The sequence below is a fragment of the Beauveria bassiana genome (genome assembly GCF_000280675.1).
Source record: "Beauveria bassiana ARSEF 2860 unplaced genomic scaffold BBA_S00008, whole genome shotgun sequence".
Classification (NCBI taxonomy): domain Eukaryota; kingdom Fungi; phylum Ascomycota; class Sordariomycetes; order Hypocreales; family Cordycipitaceae; genus Beauveria; species Beauveria bassiana.
In genome coordinates, this window is record NW_007930843.1 from 746,316 (window position 1) to 768,242 (window position 21,927).

General features: G+C 54.1%; 6 protein-coding genes across 6 annotated transcripts; 3 read left to right on the top strand and 3 right to left on the bottom strand.

Annotated features, from left to right (window-relative positions):
- Positions 1 to 1,320: 1,320 nt before the first annotated feature.
- On the top strand, positions 1,321 to 2,997 carry BBA_03873 (calcium/proton exchanger; the record flags this gene model as incomplete). The annotated part of the gene is made up of 5 exons (XM_008598970.1): positions 1,321 to 1,558; positions 1,621 to 1,832; positions 1,903 to 2,133; positions 2,197 to 2,764; positions 2,819 to 2,997. 5 exons carry the CDS (start codon positions 1,321 to 1,323, stop codon positions 2,995 to 2,997), a joined length of 1,428 nt encoding a protein of 475 aa, XP_008597192.1.
- Positions 2,998 to 3,450: 453 nt separating this feature from the next.
- BBA_03874 (small nucleolar ribonucleoprotein complex subunit Utp14) lies at positions 3,451 to 6,367 on the bottom strand (the record flags this gene model as incomplete). Its single annotated transcript, XM_008598971.1, has 3 exons — positions 3,451 to 3,633; positions 3,771 to 5,873; positions 5,927 to 6,367. The coding sequence occupies 3 exons, from the start codon at positions 6,365 to 6,367 to the stop codon at positions 3,451 to 3,453; spliced, it is 2,727 nt and encodes a 908-aa protein (XP_008597193.1).
- A 336-nt stretch (positions 6,368 to 6,703) lies between these two features.
- Positions 6,704 to 8,171, top strand: BBA_03875 (cytochrome oxidase assembly protein; the record flags this gene model as incomplete). The annotated part of the gene is made up of 2 exons (XM_008598972.1): positions 6,704 to 7,038; positions 7,097 to 8,171. The coding sequence occupies 2 exons, from the start codon at positions 6,704 to 6,706 to the stop codon at positions 8,169 to 8,171; spliced, it is 1,410 nt and encodes a 469-aa protein (XP_008597194.1).
- A 462-nt stretch (positions 8,172 to 8,633) lies between these two features.
- Positions 8,634 to 10,615, bottom strand: BBA_03876 (uncharacterized protein; the record flags this gene model as incomplete). The annotated part of the gene is made up of 2 exons (XM_008598973.1): positions 8,634 to 9,939; positions 9,999 to 10,615. The coding sequence occupies 2 exons, from the start codon at positions 10,613 to 10,615 to the stop codon at positions 8,634 to 8,636; spliced, it is 1,923 nt and encodes a 640-aa protein (XP_008597195.1).
- A 5,322-nt stretch (positions 10,616 to 15,937) lies between these two features.
- On the top strand, positions 15,938 to 18,392 carry BBA_03877 (chromo domain-containing protein; the record flags this gene model as incomplete). The annotated part of the gene is made up of 6 exons (XM_008598974.1): positions 15,938 to 15,947; positions 16,120 to 16,354; positions 16,415 to 16,457; positions 16,525 to 16,604; positions 16,657 to 17,035; positions 18,051 to 18,392. 6 exons carry the CDS (start codon positions 15,938 to 15,940, stop codon positions 18,390 to 18,392), a joined length of 1,089 nt encoding a protein of 362 aa, XP_008597196.1.
- A 1,132-nt stretch (positions 18,393 to 19,524) lies between these two features.
- On the bottom strand, positions 19,525 to 20,707 carry BBA_03878 (actin patches distal protein; the record flags this gene model as incomplete). The annotated part of the gene is made up of 2 exons (XM_008598975.1): positions 19,525 to 20,241; positions 20,342 to 20,707. 2 exons carry the CDS (start codon positions 20,705 to 20,707, stop codon positions 19,525 to 19,527), a joined length of 1,083 nt encoding a protein of 360 aa, XP_008597197.1.
- Positions 20,708 to 21,927: the final 1,220 nt, after the last annotated feature.

A 21,927-nucleotide genomic window follows, 5' to 3' on the forward strand; every position in this document is an offset into this window, starting at 1 on the left:
TCGCTGGGAAGTGGAAAGCCCTTGGCAGCTGGCAGGCACAGTGGGCGCCAAGATTTATCTAGGTAGTATTCAAAAAAAGAAAAAAAAAGGAGCCCCCGAAACGCAGCGCCACAAGTTGTGCATAGGCAAGGCTTCGCTTCAAGGGGGGAGGGAATTTAATCATGTTCATAACATATTTCAGAGTTTAAAAGTAAGCAAAAAAAGGAAGAAGACAATACGAGCGCGCGCGGCTACAACATAAATAATTTACACTTTTATTTGATGATGGTCTTAACAGCGTCTCGAGCAAGTCAGAGCTAACAGGCAAACAAAGCTCCTGGTGAAACAAGTCTTGCCTGGACTTATCGGTCCGTAGAACAGGTACGACGGTCCCTAAATAATGAACAACGTCACAGGCTGCGCGCGGCAGCACCGGTTGTGGAGCATGGAAGTGGTGCCTCTTTTTTTTTTATACGGTGGACAAGGGCCTGACAGCTTCTACTCTATTTTAGGGTTGAACGAGCGCTTTGAAGTTGCCTCCAGTCGCCATCACAACGCAATATCTTGTGATTTGTGCGTTGTCAGGAGTCACCGAAACCTTGGCTAGGGATGCGGAGAGCTCTGTACGGATTAACAGAGCAATGACTTGTTGAGCAAAAGAAGACAAACTGTAAAAATACCCTTGACGGAGGTACAAAAGCAAGCTTTCTTGAGCGGGGCCAAAGCCCAGCCACATGCGCCACAAGTAAGGTAGTACACACCAAGCAACCTTGTCCCAGCAAGCGGCGCTAGGCTTCTCTGGGTATCGAGCTCTGGCATTAGATCGTCAGTCCCTTCCCGCTCATTCTCTCCTCCTCCCCATCCGTCAAGCACACGAACCTTGATCATTTGGCGCCTAAAGTAGCGTAAAACGGCGCCCAAGCCATTTTTTCCTCTCCTCTTTTTCTCCCTTCATCCCGAAATTCTTCTTCATCTGTCCATCTTCGTTGTTGGCATTTCGTTCTTGTCTCGTCTCTTGCAATCGGCATAATACATCAACGGTCACTGCTCTTCTCACCACACCACGCACTACCGCAAACACGCCATTGCCGTCTACTGACCGAAGCCTCCGAGATTTATTGCACTCACTCTTTAAATCTTTCTTATATTGAACGAGCCAAGTTGGTAGCTTCTTTGGCAAAGCTGCACTTTTTTACCCTCGAACCCGACGAGACTAGGCTGGTTTATACACACCGTCGTCTACTTTTGGTCCTCTCGACCCTTTTTCCTTCCATTCTTTCTCTGCGCAAAAAACACCAACAACCTTCTCGCCGACAAGTCTCGGTAAACAAACAAGAACCAATGGATTCTACCAAACCAGCCAACCATGTCTCGGAGCGCACGCCTCTGCTCAACGGCGAGGGCGGCTCCAACGGCAACGACACCGCCGGCCGCACCCATCACCACCCTCCGACTAGCGGCTCAAACCTCAAGCACTTCTTGATCAATAAGCGCTACACGCCCGGCACCGACCACGGCAGCATCGCCGTGCGCAGCGCCGCCAACGTCTGGCACATCACCAAGGTGACTCTTCTCAGCAGTGAGTTCTACCCTGCCAGTATCGAGAGAGAAACCGAGAAACTGACCGCCGCCACTACCCAGACTACGTCAACTTCCTCCTTATCATGGTCCCCCTCGGAATCGCAGCCGGCAAGCTCAAGTGGAGCGCCACCGCCATCTTCACCATCAACTTCTTTGCCATCATCCCCCTCGCCGCCGTCTTGTCCTTTGCCACAGAGGAAATCTCCGAGAAGCTCGGCGACGCCCTAGGAGGCCTGCTCAATGCCACCTTTGGCAACGCCGTGGAGCTAATTGTAGGCTTTTTTCTCCTACCCCCATCATATGGAAGCAAGCGCGGTTCTTGCAATACTAACAGCTTCACAGGTTAGCATAGTGGCACTCCGCGACGGCCAGATTGAAGTCGTCCAGTCGTCGATGCTCGGTTCCATCCTTTCCAACTTACTGCTCGTCATGGGCATGTGCTTCCTCTTTGGCGGCCTTGTTCACCGTGGTACCAACCACAACGGCAGCGAGCAGGTTTTCTCGGCTGCTGTCGCCCAGACTACCTGCTCTCTCATGACACTTTCCTCGGCTTCGCTCGTCCTTCCCGCTGCTGTACGTTGGCAACACCCTTCGCTCCTGTAGAATCTTCCTCGTCGTACTAACATACCCTCTCAGCTCTATGCTGTTATGGATCACAACGGTTCCAACGCCAAGCGCGAATCCATCCTCGTCTTCTCCCGCGGCACCGCCATCATTCTGCTCCTCCTCTACGTCCTCTACCTCATCTTTCAGCTGCGCACCCACAGCAACCTCTTTGACCCTGAATCTCAGGCCGATACTTCCGCTGCAGCCGCCGACGACGATGACACCACGCAGACGCCCGAGATCGAGGCCGCCGCTCCTGCGCACCAGCAACCCGCTATGGGCCCCATTGCCGCCCTTGCTGTTCTGGTCGTCACCACCGTCCTGGTTGCCATTTGCGCCGACTACCTCGTCGGCAGCATCGACGACATTGTCGCCTCCACAAACATGAGCAAGGCTTTCATCGGTCTGATCCTCCTCCCCATTGTCGGCAACGCCGCCGAGCACGTCACGGCTGTTGTTGTCGCCGTGCGCAACAAGATGGACCTCGCTATGGGTGTGGCCATTGGCTCTAGCATCCAGATTGCTCTTGGCGTCACTCCGTTCCTCGTCATTGTTGGCTGGATCATGGACAAGGACATGACGCTGCGCTTCGAGCTTTGTGAGTTCCAACTACATGCGGATACTACCAGAATGATGCACTAACACACTGTAGTCCAAACTGTTTCGTTTGCCGTTTCAGTTCTCGTTGTCACATACACTGTTCAGGACGGCAAGTCCAACTACCTCGAAGGCGCCATGTTGATTGGTCTCTACACAATAATCGCCGTCGCCTTTTATGCTACCCCCGGCGACGCCATGGACAGCGCCAAGGCCCTCATCTTTGGCAACTAACTACTCACTGTGTAACATTTCGAACCTCGGCGGGGAGGGAAGAAAAATGGGCAACTTGGGAGAGTGGCGGATCATTGGGGTATCAGCTACGACTGATTGGCGTTGGAGTGCGTCTGTTACTTTAAGCTTGTCATTCCCGCTTTGACGGCGTTTCCTACGGTATTTGTTTTTTTCCCATCATGTTGTATGATGAGCATTGATGTACTATACGGCGCATTGGTACCAAGTGAAAATTAATGTTTTGAGATTCCTTTGTCCAACGACGTGGCAATGGATCATGCAATGCAATGTATCTTGACCGTGTAAGGCACTCTATATTGATTCAGAGCCATCTTAAGACGTCAATGCTGCAATTGATCTTGGAGGCGTGTACAAGTCACAGAATGATGCGTTGATATGCCAAAAAAAGAAAACAAAAGGGAGAAGCACCGCCCATGCAAAATATATCCACAATCACCTCGTCGGCTTCGACATGGGCGTGATGATGCCCTGCTTCACCAGCACCCTCGGCTTGGTATTCGCCTGGAACGTCTCCCTCGTCATCCACTCGGGCCCGACCGGCATCCTTAGCGAGCGCTCGTACTGCTCCCTCGTCTCGAAAGGATGCGGTAGCTGCGAGGCCATGTATAAGTTGTTCTGTAATTGTTGTGATCTTTTGTTAGCAGAAACTTCAATCAAATGTGCCTTTTGAAAAGCAAAAGGGTAAAAAAAAAAAAAAGAAGAAGAGGAAGAACATGGGAGAGAAGAAAAGAAAAAAAAAAAAGATTGTGTACCTTTTTCATGCGCTTCTCGTTTACAATCACCTTGGCCAGCTTGGCGTCTTTGCGATTCTTTGGCTTGACGCCCTCGACTTTGGTCAGGAAGCGCCCCGCGTTGCGCTTCAGCTCCCGCTTGCTGACGCCCTCGCCGACCCAGGCGCCCCAGCCGGGCAGCGTGTTGTCGATGACCTTGTCGTCGTCGTCGGCGGCGATGGCTGCCTTTTCGCGCTCAAACTCGCCGACGACGTCTTCGCCGGCAAAGGCGCGTGCGACGAGCGCTTGGTCGCGGATGGCCATGGGGAGGTGCTGCTCAGAGTCGTCGGATTCGTCTTCGGAATCGGCGGCGGCGGCGGCGGCGGCGGCAGTGGTGGCGGTGGTGGCGGTGGCGCTAGTGGTGCGTTTGGCGACGACGTCGGTCAAGGAGGAAGAGGGCTTGGACTTGGACTTGGGTTGTCGGGCTACGGCAATGTGTGCGTTGAGGTTGAGGTCTTCGGCGCGGGCGCTCTTGGATTTGCGACGCGGCTCGCCGCGCGACCAGGCGCCCGCCGTCGTGGACGTGGTAGGCTCGGCGGGAGCAGCCCACGCAGAATTGGCGGATTGGGCGCCGCTGAACGTGGTGATGACGACGTCCTCATCGTCCTCTTGCGTTGGCGGCGCGCGCGACTTTTTGCTGGTCTTTTTGGAGAGGTCAATGGCAACGGGCTTCATCTTGGTGCTGGGATCGCCGTACGACCTGCGGCCGACCTCGCCGACAGCTTCCTCGTTGTTGGCGTCGTCGTCGCTTGCCTCTTCGCCGTCGAGCTCTTTTCGGATATCCTTGATCAGCTGATCGTTTTCCTGTTTGCGCGCCGCCTCCGCCTTTTGCATAAACTTCATCGACATGAGCTTCGACTGCGGCTCGCCATCGTCTTGCTCCAGCTCCGACAGTTGCCGGCGCAACTTCTCGTCATCGTCGTCGCTGTCGCTGCCTGAGCTGCTCGTCGCATCCGAGTCGTCGTCCGCCCCGCCGCCGCGCTTACCCTCCTTGCGACGCCTCAGCTCCTCGTCTCGTCGCGCCATCTCCGTCAGACCCGTGCGGAAGTCGTCGTCCCAGACGGCACGCTTCGTCTTGTTGCCGAGCTTGGCCCACTTGCTGTCCTTGTGGCGCTGACCGACTCGCTCCAGGGCGCGGCGGCGGTCCTGCGCCTCGCGCTCCGCGTCCGAGTCCAGCTCGCCGGCCTCCTCCATGGCCTCCTTGGTCGCGAGCTCATCGCGCTCTCGCTCCCTGCGGTGCACGCGGTGGTATGCCTTGCTCTTGATCTTCTTGACACGCGCGGCGCGCTTGGTTTCGCGCGAGTTGAGCTCGCGCTCCAGACGTCGGCGGTTGACGATTTCCCGCTTCGACAGCTCGTTGCCCTCTTCGTCGTACTCGACCTTTTTTGGCTTCTCAGGCTTCGCCATGCTGAGCCCGCTTTGCTCCATGATGGACATGATTGTGGATTCGAGCTCGTTGGCGGGCTTGGCCGTCGACAGCGGCTGGAGCTCTGTGCGGTCGACACCAGCGTCCGCGGCATTTTCGGGCAGGGGAAACACCAAGTGCTCAGCACGACGATTCGCCTTGACAGTCTCTGTCCAGCGGTCAAGCGTCTTGTTGGTTGTTTCGTAGGCGGCGCTGCGGTCTAGGCGACCCTGCTCTCGTCGGGAAAGCGGCACGTCGAGCTTTTTGGAAGCGCCCGGCCGCTTTTCCTTTTCTTCCTTATTCATGAGTTTGACAGACTTTCGCATCAATGGATCGTTGAGGCCTGCAAGACCGAGATCGCCAAAGCTGATCTTTTGCTTGGAAGACGGCTTTTCGGCGGCATCGTCTTCCTCTCCACCGAAACCGGAAATGAGGCCTTGCAGAGCGTCCAACTTCTCGGGATCAGCTTCTTCTGCGTCCTCATATTCACTGTCGTCATCGTCATCGTCATCGTCGGAGCCATTCTCGTCCTCATCTTCATCGTCGGAGCCGTCCTGACTGCCTTCTTCTTCGTCAGAGTCTTCTTCGAATTGGTCTAGAGCAGTCGCCAGATCAATAGCCTCGGCTCCAAGGGTCTCTCCTTCGTCATCGTTTGAGTCGTCACTATCAGAGTCCTCATCCTAGGCACGCAGTCAGTTTTCCGCCGGTGGTCATTATCGTTACCTCCACGCACCTTTGACTTTGATTTGCTACCACGAAACTGGTACTCCTCGAATTTTTCGTTATCGCTATCGCCAAAAGCGTCGTCACTATCAATTTCAGAATCTTCGTCATCTTCGGCCATGCCGCCGAGCTGCCACTCATTTCCTTCGCTATCGCTTCCAAATTCGGCGTCGGTATTCTGAGCACGAGCTGGTCGCTTTGTCTTTTTCCTCGTAGGCTCCTCATCGTCGTCGCCGTCGTCATCGTCTTCATCATCGCGGCCATGCTTTCGCTCAATTTCGGCATCGAGCTCGCGCACACGCGGCGTCTTTTTTATTCTGGTGGGGTACTGCTCCGATGCTGTATTGAAGGCATTCAGCGCGCTCTTTTGCGACCGAGACTTTGATCTTTTGATATTTTTGGTCTTAGCCGCTGCCAGGAGCGGCCTCCCGTGTGATTGGCGTCCGGGCATGGCGACGGTGTGTGTAGGTGCCGAATATGGGTTAAGATCGTAGTCGTGACAAAATCCACATACTCAAGCGCAAAGCCTATCTCGACATTTCATTTTTCTGCCGCACAACATTTTGGCGGTGAGAGAGCTCTTGGTGTCAGTGGGGTGCGCCTCGTGGCACCCACATGTGCCAGGCCTATCAGCGCCGTGTATTTGAGTTTGGCCAGGCGAGAGTGCCCGAAACCTCGACAGCTCAGGGACTGTCTTTAGCGGCTGCAGCGCCGGGGGTCATCACGCCACCATCCAAGATTGACATTGCAGACATCAGTCCGCCGTGCTGCATCGCCAGAAGCGACAATGTCGGCATTTCTTCCAGCCTTTCGGCGGGTTGCCTTCCAGGCACCCTCCAGGTTCTTTGTCTGCAACCAATGCCTAAGACAGGCCCCTCGAGCGGCGCCCCCGTCGCGCATCCTCAACGCCGCCCAGTCACGATTCTTTATTGCCAATGCCACCGGTCCCGTGAATGCTCTGGCCGCCGAGGCTTCCGAGGCAGCCACCAAGGCATCTGCCCGAGCCAAATACGTCTTCCCCAAGACGACGTCCAAGGCTGTCGGGTACTGGCTCATTGGTAGCGCTGTTAGCGTCTTTGGTATTGTCGTCTGGGGAGGTTTGACCAGATTGACAGAGTCCGGGTATGTCGCACATGCTCAAATCTCACAAGCCTACAGGATTTGACTAACCTCAACCCAGCCTGAGTATTACAGAATGGAAGCCCGTCACCGGATCGATGCCCCCGAGATCCCAGCAGGACTGGGAAGCCGAATTCGAACTGTACCGCGCCTCGCCCGAGTTCAAGCTCCTAAACCCCCACATGACCGTTGACGAGTTCAAAAAGATTTACTTTATGGAATGGAGCCACCGTCTTTGGGGCCGTGTCATTGGCATGAGCTTCGTACTGCCAACTCTCTATTTTATGGCTCGCCGCCGCGTCTCCGCCAAGATGGCCGCCAACCTGCTCGGCATCTCATCTCTGATTGGCTTTCAGGGTTTCATCGGCTGGTGGATGGTCAAGTCGGGCCTCAAGGACGATCTCTTCGCTGAGGGCTCGCATCCGCGCGTCTCTCAGTACCGCCTCACCGCGCACCTCGGTACCGCCTTCATCTGCTACTCCTGGATGCTCCTGTCCGGCCTGTCCGTGCTGCGAGCCCGTCGCATGGCCGCCGATCCGCGGGCCGCCCTCGCGTCCATCAAGGCCATCCACAATCCCGCCCTCACCAACTTTCGCCGCACTGTCCTCGGCGTCACCGCCCTCATTTTCGTCACCGCCATGTCCGGCGCCCTCGTCGCCGGCCTCGACGCCGGCCTCATCTACAACGAATTTCCTAAGATGGGCCTTGGCCTGACCCCGCCCGCCTCGGAGCTCTGGGACAAGTTTTACTCGCGCCGCGAGGATCGCTCGGATCTATGGTGGCGCAACATGCTCGAGAACCCCAGCACCGTGCAGATGGACCACCGCATCCTCGCCGTAAGCACCTTTTGCGCCATCCTCGCCCTGTTTGTCTACTCCCGCCGCGGCCGCGTTGGCGCTGCCCTCCCCCAAAACGCCAGAAAAGGCGCCCTCGGTCTCGTGCATCTCGTTTGCATGCAGGTTGCGCTGGGCATCACTACCCTCATATACATGGTACCCATTCCTCTGGGTGCTGCCCACCAGGCCGGCAGTCTCGCCGTGCTGTCTGGCGCCCTCGTGCTCGCTCACCGTCTCCACGTGCCCAAGTCCACCGTCCGCGCCTTGGAACAGAAGCTCAAGCATATGAAGCCTCAATAGCCGAGCCTGGTCTAATTATGCGCCGAGAATCATCACATGCTCTCTGCTACAATCAGCCATGTGACCAACACGAAAGTGGTGGCACGGCTGGGGTTTTCTGTTTATCTATTCTCACCTCAGTATTTTCTTGTATGAATAATTGCGTCTTTGGATACGGGTAGAGAAAATATATATAACACTGTACTAGTTACTTCGAGAGAACTCGGAATTGAACAAGAGAAAATATGAATGATTCGTATTAACACATCGTCGGCGCTGTGCGCCGTAATAGTCGTAGTCATTACAAGTTTTTTGCCATACGTGACCGAATTTACAACTCGCCAACGTACTTACCTTTACTAACACGTAGAAACATTTTATGCTTCAAGACCACTTCACTATATGGTACTCCTTGCGGATTATTTGGTTCCTTTCCTTCCACTGATGCATTTACTCTTTCCTATTCTTCATTACTACCATATGTCATTCTTTGTACATGTCGCCTCGGACGCCTTGCATAGCCATGCCAATCTCCTGCAATGCGTTCGTTGGCAAAGTCATGGCTATTTGAGGCATAGAGCGATTCATAGCACTGCGTGTGACTGGGCTAGCGCTGGCGTTGGGCATCAAGAAGCGCATATCCCCAGAATGCTGTTGGGCCTGGGCCCTTGTTCTTGGCACGTCGAGTTGGGCTTGCTGCTGAATGGGAAAAGGTTGCTTCGCAGAGGAAGCAGCCATCATAGCAAAACTGTCGTCATCTTCCATCTCGGCATCCGCGTCTTCGTCAGCGTCGGCGTCGTGGTCACTCGTCTCGGCCACGGACGGCGGAGCCGTATCGGTAGCTGATCGTGCTGTTTGCTCGCTCTCTTGGTCATTTGTGCTGGCAACAGATAATCTTTTCTTCTGAGAGGGACCGGGTTGAGGAGTTGGTTCTGACACAGATGGCTTCTGAGATGCTGTTTGTTGGGACTGGGCCGGGCTAGCAGCGCTGCCCGATGCAGCAGGACTTTCGGGTGTCTCTAGGGGTTTTTGTGCACTCATGCCCGAAGACGACGCTCGAGTAGAAGTAATGACGCTCTTCCAACGACCGATAGATCTCGAAACAACGGTAGCAAGATCAAACTGCCGGTCTTCGACGTCGAAGCCAATGCTTTTGGCTCCTTGAACTCCTGCCCCATATGCTTTTGCAATGAGATCTTGATCCAAAGGGAACGTGGTGGGCGAAAGGAGCTTGAACTCGCGGGGTTGCTGCAGTCGATTCAGCTGGTCGATTTGCATCCTCAGATTGGTATTCTCCTGCTTGAGGCGGTGCTGCTCTTTCTTGCACTTATCAACGTCCTTTTGCTTTTTGCCGACACCGCGTGCCAGTTCTAGCACCCAGAGCTCGTTTCGGCGTTGCTCCGGCACTGATTCCCAAGCTGCAAAGGCAGAATGCAAATGTTCAGAGACTTGCTTTTCGAGGGTTTCAGCAGCACGCTCAGCTTTCTGCACAGCATCCCGAACGTTCCAGGCGGACTTTCCAGTGGGAAGCGTGACCAGTTCTTCCGTAACGGCCGTAGTTGCGGAAGCGCATGTGATTTTCCAGGCTTTAAAAGTCTCTTCAAAGTAGGCTTCAAGGGCGTTGAACTCGTGCTGGCCCGGCGACTGAACAGACCAAGACGTTGAGGTGGCATGCTGGGTTGACGAAAATAGTGTGGGTGGCGGTTTCAGACACTGCAAGGTGAGGGCCGGAAAGTCGAGAGATAAAGGGTCAAACTCGAATGGATTAGAGCTGTTGTCAATTTCTTGTCTGTGATTTGATACCTGGTCAGTAACAGGGCATGGATTGGTCGCAGCAGGGGCGCCTACTTTGCAGATCTCCACGAGCCTATAATTTCTCGCAAGGCCAATTCGGCAGCTCGAGCAGTGTCCATGGCATCTGCTAGCTTTTGCTTGATGTCAAATTGAGCCTTTTGCACTAATTGCTTGCTGGATGTGCGTCCGGCCGATGGACGTTTGGCGGTTTCCGTACTGGCTTCGCTGTCGGCAGAGCCCTTGGGCGGAATGTCATTCATCACGCCTGTTGCTTCCCACCTGGCGACGTAGGGAAATTTGCTCAAGGTCGAATCCACGGCATATTGCCCATCCTTGGGTATTTGTGTCGCTCTGGGAGCATCGGGATCCGAAGCTGTCCGTATCTTCCTCTTGGAAGGCCTGGGCGTGCCCGTAGGCGTACCGCTGAATTCTCGTCTGCCAATGGAGCCCCGCGGTTGCCGTCGTGTGATTCCTCCACGCAATTTCATGATCTCGTCGACATCGTGGATACCGTCGGGTGCTTTCGGGTTCTTTTCTTTGATATAGAGATCGAGGTGTCGGCCGAGGGAAGAAGAGGTGAAGGCCTGGCCGCAAAATGGGCAGTTCTTGTCCTTGGGGGCGCCAAGCTTGGGGGTGCCAGCCTCAGGGGTCTGGGCAGAGGGCGAAGCCATGTTGACGGGCGGTCGACTAGTGGAATGAGCAAACAGGGCCTGCGAGACTCGCTTGCGGTGTCAAACAGAGGAAATATAGCCGGAACTACGAGTCAATGCCTCTAAAGACGGCGTACTCGGACAGCTCCTCGGCTGGAGCAGTGGCTGCTAAGATCATAAGGATAGCAGGATAGATTGGAGGCAGAGATCGGTGGACTGGACCTGGGTACGATTGGATAGAGACAAAAGGCAGAAAAAAAGGCGGCGTAAGCGAAGAAGCTGCCCAAAGGCAAAAGGAAAGAGGCAGAACGGTAGGTAACGAACGTCAGGAGGTCGAGATCCTCCAATGGCTAGTATATACAAGGCGGACAGAGGGCAGAGACTAGCGAAGGTGAGCGAGCATCAAGCAGAGTTCCACGCCGTGACAAGATCCTCCAGCAGCCGTTGCCCTTCGGCGAAGAAAAGAAAAAAAAAAAGAGAGCGAAAGAGTGGAAGATGAGGAGGTTCAAGTAAGTCCTCTTTAATCATTTTTTTTTCTCCTCAAATAATGACTCCGGGTCAGGGGTGGAACCTCTCGGGGCGCAAAATGGGCCGCGCCGTATCGAGCCCCTCCTTCAGCACAAATGCAGCTAAAAAGCACTGGCAGAAAAGGGCATTCGCTGTGTGCGCTAGCTATTACATGGCACTACCACCAGAGCGGAAGCCAAGAGTCTCGAGAGCAGAGACGCGTGCAAAGACGAAGCCCATTGTCTGTTGGTGGGTGCGAGCGCGAAGAATACCTACCCAGTGCTGGTGTGCTTGTTGCAGCCATGATGCGTGGTCGCCTTCTTGGCCCTGGCCACCTTGTCTGACCAGCGGTAGATGCAAAGTGCGAGTCGGTAAAGGTATACATGACATATGTATGGCCACCAAAACGGGCCGCTGTTTTTGATATGCTTCGAAGCTGTCTGTTTATTATGCTGCTTACATACGTATCCCTACATACTCAGTAGGTAGGTATGCTATCCTCTTGTGCTGCATGACGAGCTGTTGATACCCGTGGCCTGCCATGTTGCCTGCCTGTCGCCTGCCTGCCGGCCCGACCCAACAGCGGCCAGCCAATATCCAGCGTTGTCTGTCTCGCACGCCAAAGGCTTTTTCCCCTCGCGCAGTCTCGCGGCTCGTGGCCTTGCACACCATGACATGTTCTGCTTCACAGCAGAGACATGCATCGTCCCGAGAAAGCGCTTCCGGATCATGTTCAATTTTCAGCTCGCTTAATTGCAAGTACGTGGCATGGATTGGACGGTCTCAAAGTTGACCATGCCCCTCCCTTCCCGCCTCCCGTCTCAAACGATCCCGACTTGCTGGACCACGATTCCTGGTCCGGCCAGGCACTAGGGCTGCCTTCTTGCGACATCGATAAGCCACATGCCCGGCTGCAGCTTGCTTATATTGCAATTTAAAGAAGCGAGCCATATGCAGCACGCCCGCCAGCGTGGCTGATCGCCATTGCCTGGCCCCGACCTCGTCGGCCCTCCCCTCACCAGGCTCTCGTTCCCCTCCGGCCACCTTGCCATGTCTCCAGAGACACCACTCACACCGAGTGGATCGCAGATGGATCACATATGAACAGTTTTGCTTGCCTGGCAAATACCATGCTTCCTTTGGCAAGCCCTCATGCACGTCTTTGTCACTCCGCTGGTGACAAAAATAGGCCGCCCTTACTTAACCTTTTGTACAGCAAAGCACAACAAGCCGCCCATTGAACGGCCGCTAGGGCCCTGCCACCAGCCAGACACCCGCCAGTTGCCGATAGCCTTCGGCCGTTCGTTTCCAACTCCAGACCCGCCTCCAGCAAGGCTGCTTTGCCTCGATCAATTTCACCCAATCTACCACTCTCCGCGCTCGTCTTGCCGCCCTCACAGCTCTCGCGCAGGCAACATGCACGGCTACGGAGTCTTCAGATTGTCCTCGTCCTGCTTCCATCTCAAAGCGAGGCTCCTCAACCACATCCCTGGACTGAGTTGGCATATGCACCTGCCTGTGCATGCTGGTAATTTGCTGCACCTGCACTTGCAGGCCCGCCTGCATACGGGCCGCATGGCTACGCCTGAGCCCTCAAAGAAGAGTCGAGCCTCCATCATCTTACAAGGGGCCGGTGCCCCTCCTATGCGGATTGTATGTATCTAACAAGGACCATCGTATGGGGGCGCTTTGCGGGAATATGGCGCTACAATGTCCAGATGTTCTGTCGCCGACTCGCCAAGGTCGCGGCCAACGACCGTGCTTTCAAAGCCAGACTACACTGCGAGCTGGCAAACTCGCACCTCACAGCCATTCCCCGGCCAGCCTCGAAGCTCAAATGTACGCCTGTCCCTCTAATATCAGTTAACCTGTCTATACAGACAAGCTGTGTGCAACGCGCTGTGACGATACTCGGCCGCACAACCTTATCAGTACTATGGACGTGTAATCGCCTCAGACCGCAGTCTGAAGAGAATGAGCAAGCTACACAAGAGCCGCGTTGAAGCTAATCCGAGCCAGTGTCCAGATGGTGCTGGTTGCATGCCCGAGCTAGGTATCAATCGAGAACACACGACCTTGGTTAGGATGGTGCTCTTTCGATTAGCTCGGCCCACAGCCATGCAACTATTCTGATCAGTGTTTGAAGTCGGCCCTGGCTACCTTGAAATGCCGCAAGAATGCATGACAGATCTGCGGAGAACATGCGCCGGAAGTGCTGCTCCCGTCTTCTTCCCGTTTTTTCAAACATGTTTCTACAAGTATATTTCCGGACAAGATTCTTGGCGAGTTTGGCAATACTAGTACCATTCGCACGACATGGACGGTCCACAGTCCGTCTGACAAACTTTGAAAATTGAAACTCTCACCAACACTCGCATAACTATCCGTTGTACCGTACGTGGAAGCTCTCACAAGACCTAGCTCACTGCATTTGGCCGAGGACGCTTTCACCTGCGTCGGCCCCTGGCACTAGCGGCGTACAGTGTGGGCTAACGACGCGCATGGATGGCACCGACCACGTCTCTACGGTGCTTTCACAGTGATAGCTCCTAACTGGAGTTGGCAATGCGGGTGTTAGTCCAAGACTCCAAGGTGAGGCGCAGCTGCCCCTTACTGGTGCAGACGCCAATTGCCATGCCACTGTAGCACCGGCTCTTGCTTACGGATAAGAGATTTCTTGATGACCTGACTACGTGGGGACGAGTCTGCACCGTTGTTCGTTGCCGTGATGATGATCTGCTTCAATAGAGACGTACACTGCTACTGTCGAAGTCGAGCGCAGGCGTGCCTTCATGCCAAGTATAGAAGCACCCCTGCTGGCGCGCTTCGAGTTGCATACAAGCGGACCAGATTGCATTCAGAAACAACCTTGCTAATCAAAGTCGCGATTGTTGCACTACGAAACTTTCTTCGAGATCGGTATATTCCCAATTCGCACGTCTGAATGGCGAGGGTGAAGTCGTGATTTACTGTGCATCGAGCCTCCGAGGCAGCTATGTACATCGACGACCAAGGCGGCGACTTGATTGTGAAGCAGTCAGGTGATCGATTCAGCATGCAAGAAGACCGCAGTTTATAGTCGCGCTACCAATGACTGCAAGCCATGGACGGAAGCGCAGCAAGGGTTACTACAGTCAGCCAATGCCTGAACGCTGCTGAGGTTGTAACGACAAGCAACGCTGGGTCTGGAACGACTAATACTCCTATACCGTGGCTAAGGGCGCTCCCACATGTAGATCGGGGACAAATAAATGCAACATTCGTCGTCAGGAACAATGGCTAGAGATCAGCGCCGGGCAGACAAAAGGACCAGTCGGTGGGCGGCAAGCCCGGCAAACGGGGACAACGTCCAAAAGATCGAGTATCCTGGCCCCGGTTGCTGCAAGCCTCGTCTGACAACGGGCTTATTAGGAATGAATAGTTGGGTATTACAGGGGGCCAGACTTTACAGCATGGCATGGCAAGGCAGCTCCGGAGCCATTCGCTACGAGAGAAGAGGTCCGGATGCTCGAAAAGGTTGATTGCAGATTCGCCACGTCAATCAAAACAGCCATTGAAATCAAATAAGAGATAAAAATGTTTCGAAACGAAAGCGTTATCGCGGAGTGGCGTGGACAATTGGGTTCCCCGTTGGTGGCTTGACGCAGGGGGCCAGGGGCAGGCCGAGTCCCAGTATTAGCAGAAACAAGCTGGGGCGTAAACTAACTACAGGTAAGGACACTGCATGCGGCGAATAAGAGGGCAACAGGAAAGGAGATCGTGCCGGCCAAAAGTAATCAAGGTTTGATTATCAGGACTCGTCGCCAATCTCGGGCACAGCACTTTTTCCAGCCATTTGCCAAGGTCCGTTGTAACTGTGATCCATGTGGCAGTGTAGTGCTCGCGGCGTGCTCGGCCAATAGAGCCGGGCATGCATGCTGCGAGGCGTTTGCCTTTTTACGTTCCGAGCACAAGTTGAAACAGCATCACTCTTGTCATTAAATGTGATTCATCCGAGGCTATCGACGTGCAGGACAGTCATTACCTGAAGGTCAAAGCGGACCCGTTCATGGCGGGTTAGCCACCAGCGGATGCATGGACACGATCGAGATGCCACGTCTTTGTTCATTTCCAGAGCAAACACTGGCATTCTCTGCGTCAAAGGGATGTTTATGGTATGGAAAGATGCTTGCGGTACGGAAAGGCATTCGTGGTAGTCCAAAGAGGACAGGAGAGAGGTGACGACGAGCCGCAGAAACTGATGCCGGGATGGCCCGCCGCGGACCGTCAAGGTAGAATCGAATTCATTGCGAGTCGTACCGACAAGCAGAGTATATGAATCTGAATCGTAGCAGAAATGCGGGTTGGAATTGCAACATGAAGGCTCAGATGTTCGCAGAGTGGCCCGTCACTTACAGCGGTTCTGTGTTTCATAGCGCCCCAATGCGCGTCAATGCTCACGACCAGGTGACTGAGAGCATCGGCAGCACATTCGATCATGAACGAAAGTTCTAATACACAGCATCGATCTTACTCAACTTCGGAAAGGCCGATTTGTTTTCATTTTCATAGAAGAAGAACCTTGTTATAACGGTTTGAAGAGTCAAGGGCGAGCTGGCGGCGGACGTTGGCGCCAAAACGCGCAGCGACGCGCACGTGACCTAGTCGCATCGCCAACACCTCACGCTGCTTGCCCAGCCAACCCGCTGGCGCGATGCGACGAAGCTGCCTCCTTCCGTTGCGACCCGGAAGCAGCACCACTCTGCCTCGCGACCCTGTTCAAACAAGCCAGGTCTTTCTATGAGCTTCTCGAGACTTTTTGGAAATTTATTTTCGAAGGATAATACATCGCCCACGATGCCCCCGGGTACGTCTTAGTTTTTTTCCGTGTTTCCCTGCCGTGAGAGGTGGCTGGGCAAAAGTCAACCGCGTTAAATTGCGCCAATCGTGTGTGAATCGCGCGCGCTTCTTTTGCGCACGATTCTGGTGATTTAGTCGAGTTTTTTTGCTGACATATTTTTTGGTGGGATGCCGTGTAGCGATTAGTGATGACGAGAGCTCGGATGTCGATGCCCATCTGCCCGTAGCGAGCTGGCGCGACGATGACGATAGCGATTCCCGTTCGGCACGACGATCGGCAGCTGCAGCCAAACCACAAGCAATTGATGTCGATGTCGATGACGAGGATGAGGCTGAGCCGGAAGAAAAGGCCGGCCTCGCCCAAAACGGCGATGACGAAGACGAGGATGAGGAGGAGGAGGGCGAGGAGGACGTGTAGGTTACACGGCCGACGGAGGCGCTTTCGCAGGGCAAAACTGACATGCGCTATTGCAGGTTCATCGTCGAGGCCATCAAGAAACACATGATTGATGAAGATGTACGCAGCGACAATGCAGAGTGCGGGATCCGGTCGCGCAGGTTATCTTACTGACCAAGCGATACAGGGCTCATTGAAGTTTCACGTCAAGTGGGAAGGCTACGACAAGAAGGCGGACATGACGTGGGAGCCAGAAGAGAATCTCGAGTACGAAGCCAACCATGACGCGAAACCGATGTCGAATGCTAGGTACTAACAGCGAAGGCAGGGAATCGGCCAACGAGGTGCTCGAGGAATACTTTAACAAGATCGGCGGCCGCGACAGCATCTTCCAACAGACGGCAACGGCGGCGTCGGGCAAGAAGCGCGGACGCAAGGCGGGCGTCAGCGGTTCAGCGGATCCGACGCCGGTGAAGCGATCGCGCAAGAGCAACGGGGCGGGCCATCCGGGGGCGACATCCCCGCCAGCGTCGTCAAAGCCATGGAGCCCGCCGGCCGGCTCGTGGGAAGACGACATTGATGCGATTGATGCATGCCAGGACGAGGGCACGGGGCAGCTGATGGTGTACCTGGTGTGGAAGAATGGCAAAAAGACACGGCACACGACGAGCGTCATTTACGCCAAGTGCCCGCAAAAGGTGGGTTGCTCGCGGGCGACGGACAAGAGGGAGAGAAAATGAGATTGCTAATGATGACTCGCAGATGCTCCAATTCTATGAGCGCCACGTTAAGATTGTCAAACCCGAGGAGTCTTGAGAAGCTCGACAACATGTGTACGGTACGGTGGATGGGAAAGTAGAGGAGTAGGAGTAGGACGAGGACGAGAAGGTGCTGGTCTGATTATGGATGATGCTGCCTTGGACATTTAATTCCTCTTTTTTCTGTACCTGTTTATTTCCACTTTGTCAGCGACTTCTCTCCTGACCGCTGGTTTTATATTGTCGGTTTCATAGTGAGGGAGTATGATCGCGGTATTGGATCGATGGATGCAAATCTCTGGGTAGTCTGCCCTTTTATAGCTGAACGGCGTCGATGGTAGTGTTTATCAAATAAGAAGAAGATAATAAACTCGGGACAAATACAATGCAATTCTTTGAATGGAGCAGCTTGTAGAAAACAAAGAAGAACTGGTTGCCGAGAGACAATGTCCTTGTTCCTGGCATCTGCCCAGACCTCGGGTGCCTGAAAATCCGCCCATTTGGAATGCGCCCCACTGGGCGGAAGGGTGGGGGGGGGGGCTGGGCACACTGGGAAATGTTTTTTTAGCGGCCATTTTCTCTTTGGGGGGGAGGTTGGGGTGATTTTTTTCCCTTTCTTCTCCAGAGACTTGTAGTGGATCTCAGGGGAATTACAGGGCATGTCAGGCACGCTGTCACACAACCCAGACAAGCGTCGGGGGGGACGTGTAACCACCAGCCTCTTATTTTAATTTTTGTGTTGTTTGGCACTGATTCGAGGCGCAAAAGAGGTGGCGGGAAACGGCCGTATATCAACTCTTCACTGCGCGCACATGCTACAAGAAACATTTCTTTCCCTAACATTCCATCTCATACCTTTTTTGATCAACAGACTCGAGCATTCCAATTGTTTCTCAAGATAGTAACCGCGTTACTTATTTTTTGGATCATTCTACTATCCACTGCCCACTTACAGCAGAGCCTCACCACCACCACCACCACCACAACCACCACCATTGTATTGGGCATCAATACAAAGATCATCATCATCGTCATCAGCGCTGAAAGGCTACGCATACAAAAACCACAAACACCAATCTCAAAACATCGGAGTGGCTCCTTTGCCCTCCAAATCCCACAAACAGCAATCATGGTGCAGCGCAACCACGTCATCGCCATCATCATCATCATCCTCTTTGCCGTCCTCGCCGCCGTATCCTTTGGCATCTGGAAGCTGATCCACATGGTCCGTCAGGGCTGGAGCGTCCAGTCTGGCACCAGCTCCAGCTCCAGCTCCAGCCAGGAAATTGTCGACTAGTCCCCGGGGCGGACCCCCCTTTTTCTGCCGCGGACACGCAAAAGTCTCATGATGAAGCTGTGCGGCAGAAGGGGGAGGGGGCGGGGGAGTTCACTTTTTTTTTTTTTTGCTTTTTTCTTCCCATCGTTGCAGCAGAATTTGTCCAAGTCTGCCGAGTGGCAGGCAGGCTGTTCGAGAGAGAGTGCGTGTGAAATCTCTACTCTCCGCGCGTTGGGTAAAGCAAACAAAAAAATGCAGCGAAAGAAAGAGGGGAAGAAAAAGACGAGACGACATGGAAACGAAAAAGGACATGTTTACGAACATGAATATGCATTTATCGGAAACATTTTTATCACCAGCGGCGTGTTTATGGCGTTTATAAATGGGATGGAGTCATCATTTTTCCTGGGACAAATATCTTTATGGTCTTTGCTTTTCATCGTTGATCCGGGACAAACATCTTTATGGTCTTTGATTTTTTTTTTTTTCATCATCTTTATCTGGGATAAACATCTTTATGGTTCTTTGGTCATGATTCTCGTCTGGATGACTATTCTTACTTGATTTTGGGAGCACCGGCGTTTTTTGTCATTTACTGCAATTATCAGCATTCAGCTTGACAAGCCCGGAAAGCATTTGGTATATAGATGGACGGAAAGAGAGCACGCAGCAATGGCTCATGTGTAATAAAATGAACAATATATATACCCTCTCTAAACAAACGTTTAATTCTCATCTCAGTCTTTCTGTCGAGTGCCATGTTATTGTGATCAAGTCTGTCTCGGTGGTGTGGTGGCAGCCAGGATAAGATGGGGACAAGCAATGTCATGTATTATACATGCTGAAGAGATGCAGGCTAGCTTGACCATAATATATTGTTGTTCAACCACGGCCGACTTGTTATCTATGTCATGCAATGCCATTCTCTTCTAATATGTGATAAAGCACTGGCTCGTAGACGTGGCTCCCACCCCTACTTCAACCGTGTATAAGCAACGACGATGCTCGTCGAAATGCATCCTTCTTCATGCTGCTTCAAAGAATCAAGGTTCCGTGTCAATGTAATGTACCGTTCAAACCATTCGGTATCTATCCGAAACAATTTCCCAAAACGCCCAGAACAAATGCCAGATAAAGGCCCCTTCCGCATGTGTCACCAGCTCATCAGTCCCTTGCACCGGTCAAAGCCCGCTCTGAGCTGACTCTCCGGCTTGACCAGCTTGCCCTTGAGGACCGTGTACCGCACGATATTCTCGCAGTCTTCCGGCCGGACCCTCGCGAGCCACATGCACTGCGCGGCGCCCATGTCCGGCGTCACGGGCACGGCCCCGTTTTCACCTGTGCCGTTCTCGCCCGCGCCGTTCGTCGCCACTGTCGCCTTTTGGTCATGATCGAAGGCGTTGGCGCGGCGATAAATCATGACATTGGCAGAGTACTTGTGGCCGCCGACATGGTCGATAAAGTATATACCCACGCCGCCGGGCCGCTCGTCGTGCAAGTCGCGGGCGAGCCCGAGCGGGCGCAGATGGCGCTCAAACTCCTTGCGCAGCAGCGGCGCGCTCTGGCCGCAGCGGGCGTCGCGCGTCTTCTGGCTGCACAGCAGGATGACGGCGCTGTGCGGGCAGCTGCTCGTGATGAGATCGGGCGTGGCGCCGCCGCCACCGGGGACCGAGGCGGGTAGGGAAAAGGGCGCCATGGGGGACCGGTTGGTGGGCGCCTTGTCGATAATGTCGGTTACGAGCTGCGAGACGTTGGCGGGCTGGACGTTGCGGACGAGGGTAAAGGCGGGGAGGAGCAGGACGGTGGTGGGCTCCGAGTAGTCGGTGGTGTCGTTGGGGGTGGGCATGTTGGACGCCGAAAACTTCATTTTCTGGAGATGGAAAAGTGGTTAGCGGAGAGGTTTTTAGCTCGGCGCATACTGATAAAAGACAACAGATGCGCAGTGGGAGATGAATAGGAAGAGACTTTACCCCGTTGGCGGGCCTGGGCGCCGATTTCTCAATCGCCTCCATGACGCTGCCCTTTTCATCGGCGCTGTCGCGCACCCAGTCCGACTTGCCCGTGGCGACAACTACATGCGTCGCCCACTCCTTGACCTGCCCATAGAGGTAGTCCTCGGTCTCAATCTTGAAGCCGCGCGGGTACTTTACGCTGCACCCCTCGCAATCATGTAGGCAGTCGTCGCCGTCGACCGCGGGGTCCGTCTTGGGGAAGAGCTGTTCGATGGGCGTGGGCCCGCCGTCGGAACCCCGGCCGAGGACCGACGACATGAGCGACTTGAACGAGACGGCCATTTTCTGCTTGACGGGCTTGCGACGCGTGGCTGTCGGTGCCATCGTAAAAGAAGAAAAAAAAAGAAGAAGGGAAAAAAAAAGGTGGGTGCGTGGGCTGGGTAGATATAGGAAATAAACTGGCGTCTGGGTCTTCCGAAGTTCCGCACCAACACAAATGTACCCGGTCCCCCAGATTACTCTTTTATTCCTCTTATTCTGCTTGGATTGTTAATCGTTTTGGTGGTCATGCGGAGAAGCGTTAAAGTGGGCTGCCGAATCGAAAAGGGCCAGCCGATTACAGAAAGCAAAACGCTCGGCCCTGAATGGTGGTGGTGAATGGTGATGGGACCGTGGTGGGTGCGAGAATTATCAGATCAAATAATTCCAGCCTATCAGCACCGGCCCAACGGGTTTGGGGTGGGATGAGCGAAGGAGAACGTGGTCGGCTAATGAGCCCGGGAAATCCGCTAGGGGAGGGGTCGATGGATGAGGTCAGCGGGGATATGGAGGTAGGAGATGATAGAGGTCGAATGTGAGTAAAATAGTTACTCAAAATGATGAGGCAAAGGAGGGAGGGGGAGAAAAAAAAGTGTTGAAGAGAGAGGAAGTGAAGGATGCAGTAGAGATGTATATATACTCTGACGTCGATTTGTTTCGATAAAAAGTCTTCAACTGTAACAGGCAACTGCAGGTCGGACCCCGAGCTTCTTGAAAAATCTCGGTCCCAATTGACGCTGCGCAAAAGCCAACTAAACACGTAATGCTCATACCCATAGTTGGCGTGTATTACAGTGACGCGCGCGACGACCCGTGGCAATTGGCCATCTCCGAGCCTTGAAGCCGAACTTGGCCCTTTCACCAAGTTTAAGCAGTACCCCCTCCCTCATCCTTCACCCCCAATTGCCCGCCGCCAACGTTGGGCTGCAACCCGCCATCTCGGCCCTCCGCGTTTTGCTCCGCACTGGCGGGCGCAGCGCCGCCATCCGCCCATCCTGTTCAGCCAACCACTCTCTCGAGCTTACGAACCCCTCCCCTGTGGCCTTGCGTCAGTTGCATTACGACATTCTTGATAGGGCCAGGTGGCCTTGCCTTTCGCTTCTCGCCACCCCACCACACCCTGTGCAGCTCTTCTTGCCCACCAAGCTTTGACGACATGGTGCTGCCATGTGTCGTCACCGTATAAAATTTGCTGAGGAGTGAGTGGCACAAGGTACATGGATACATGGAACACCATGTGCCGCTTGATACGTTGTGAATTTGCTATAGCAAAACAATATACGCTG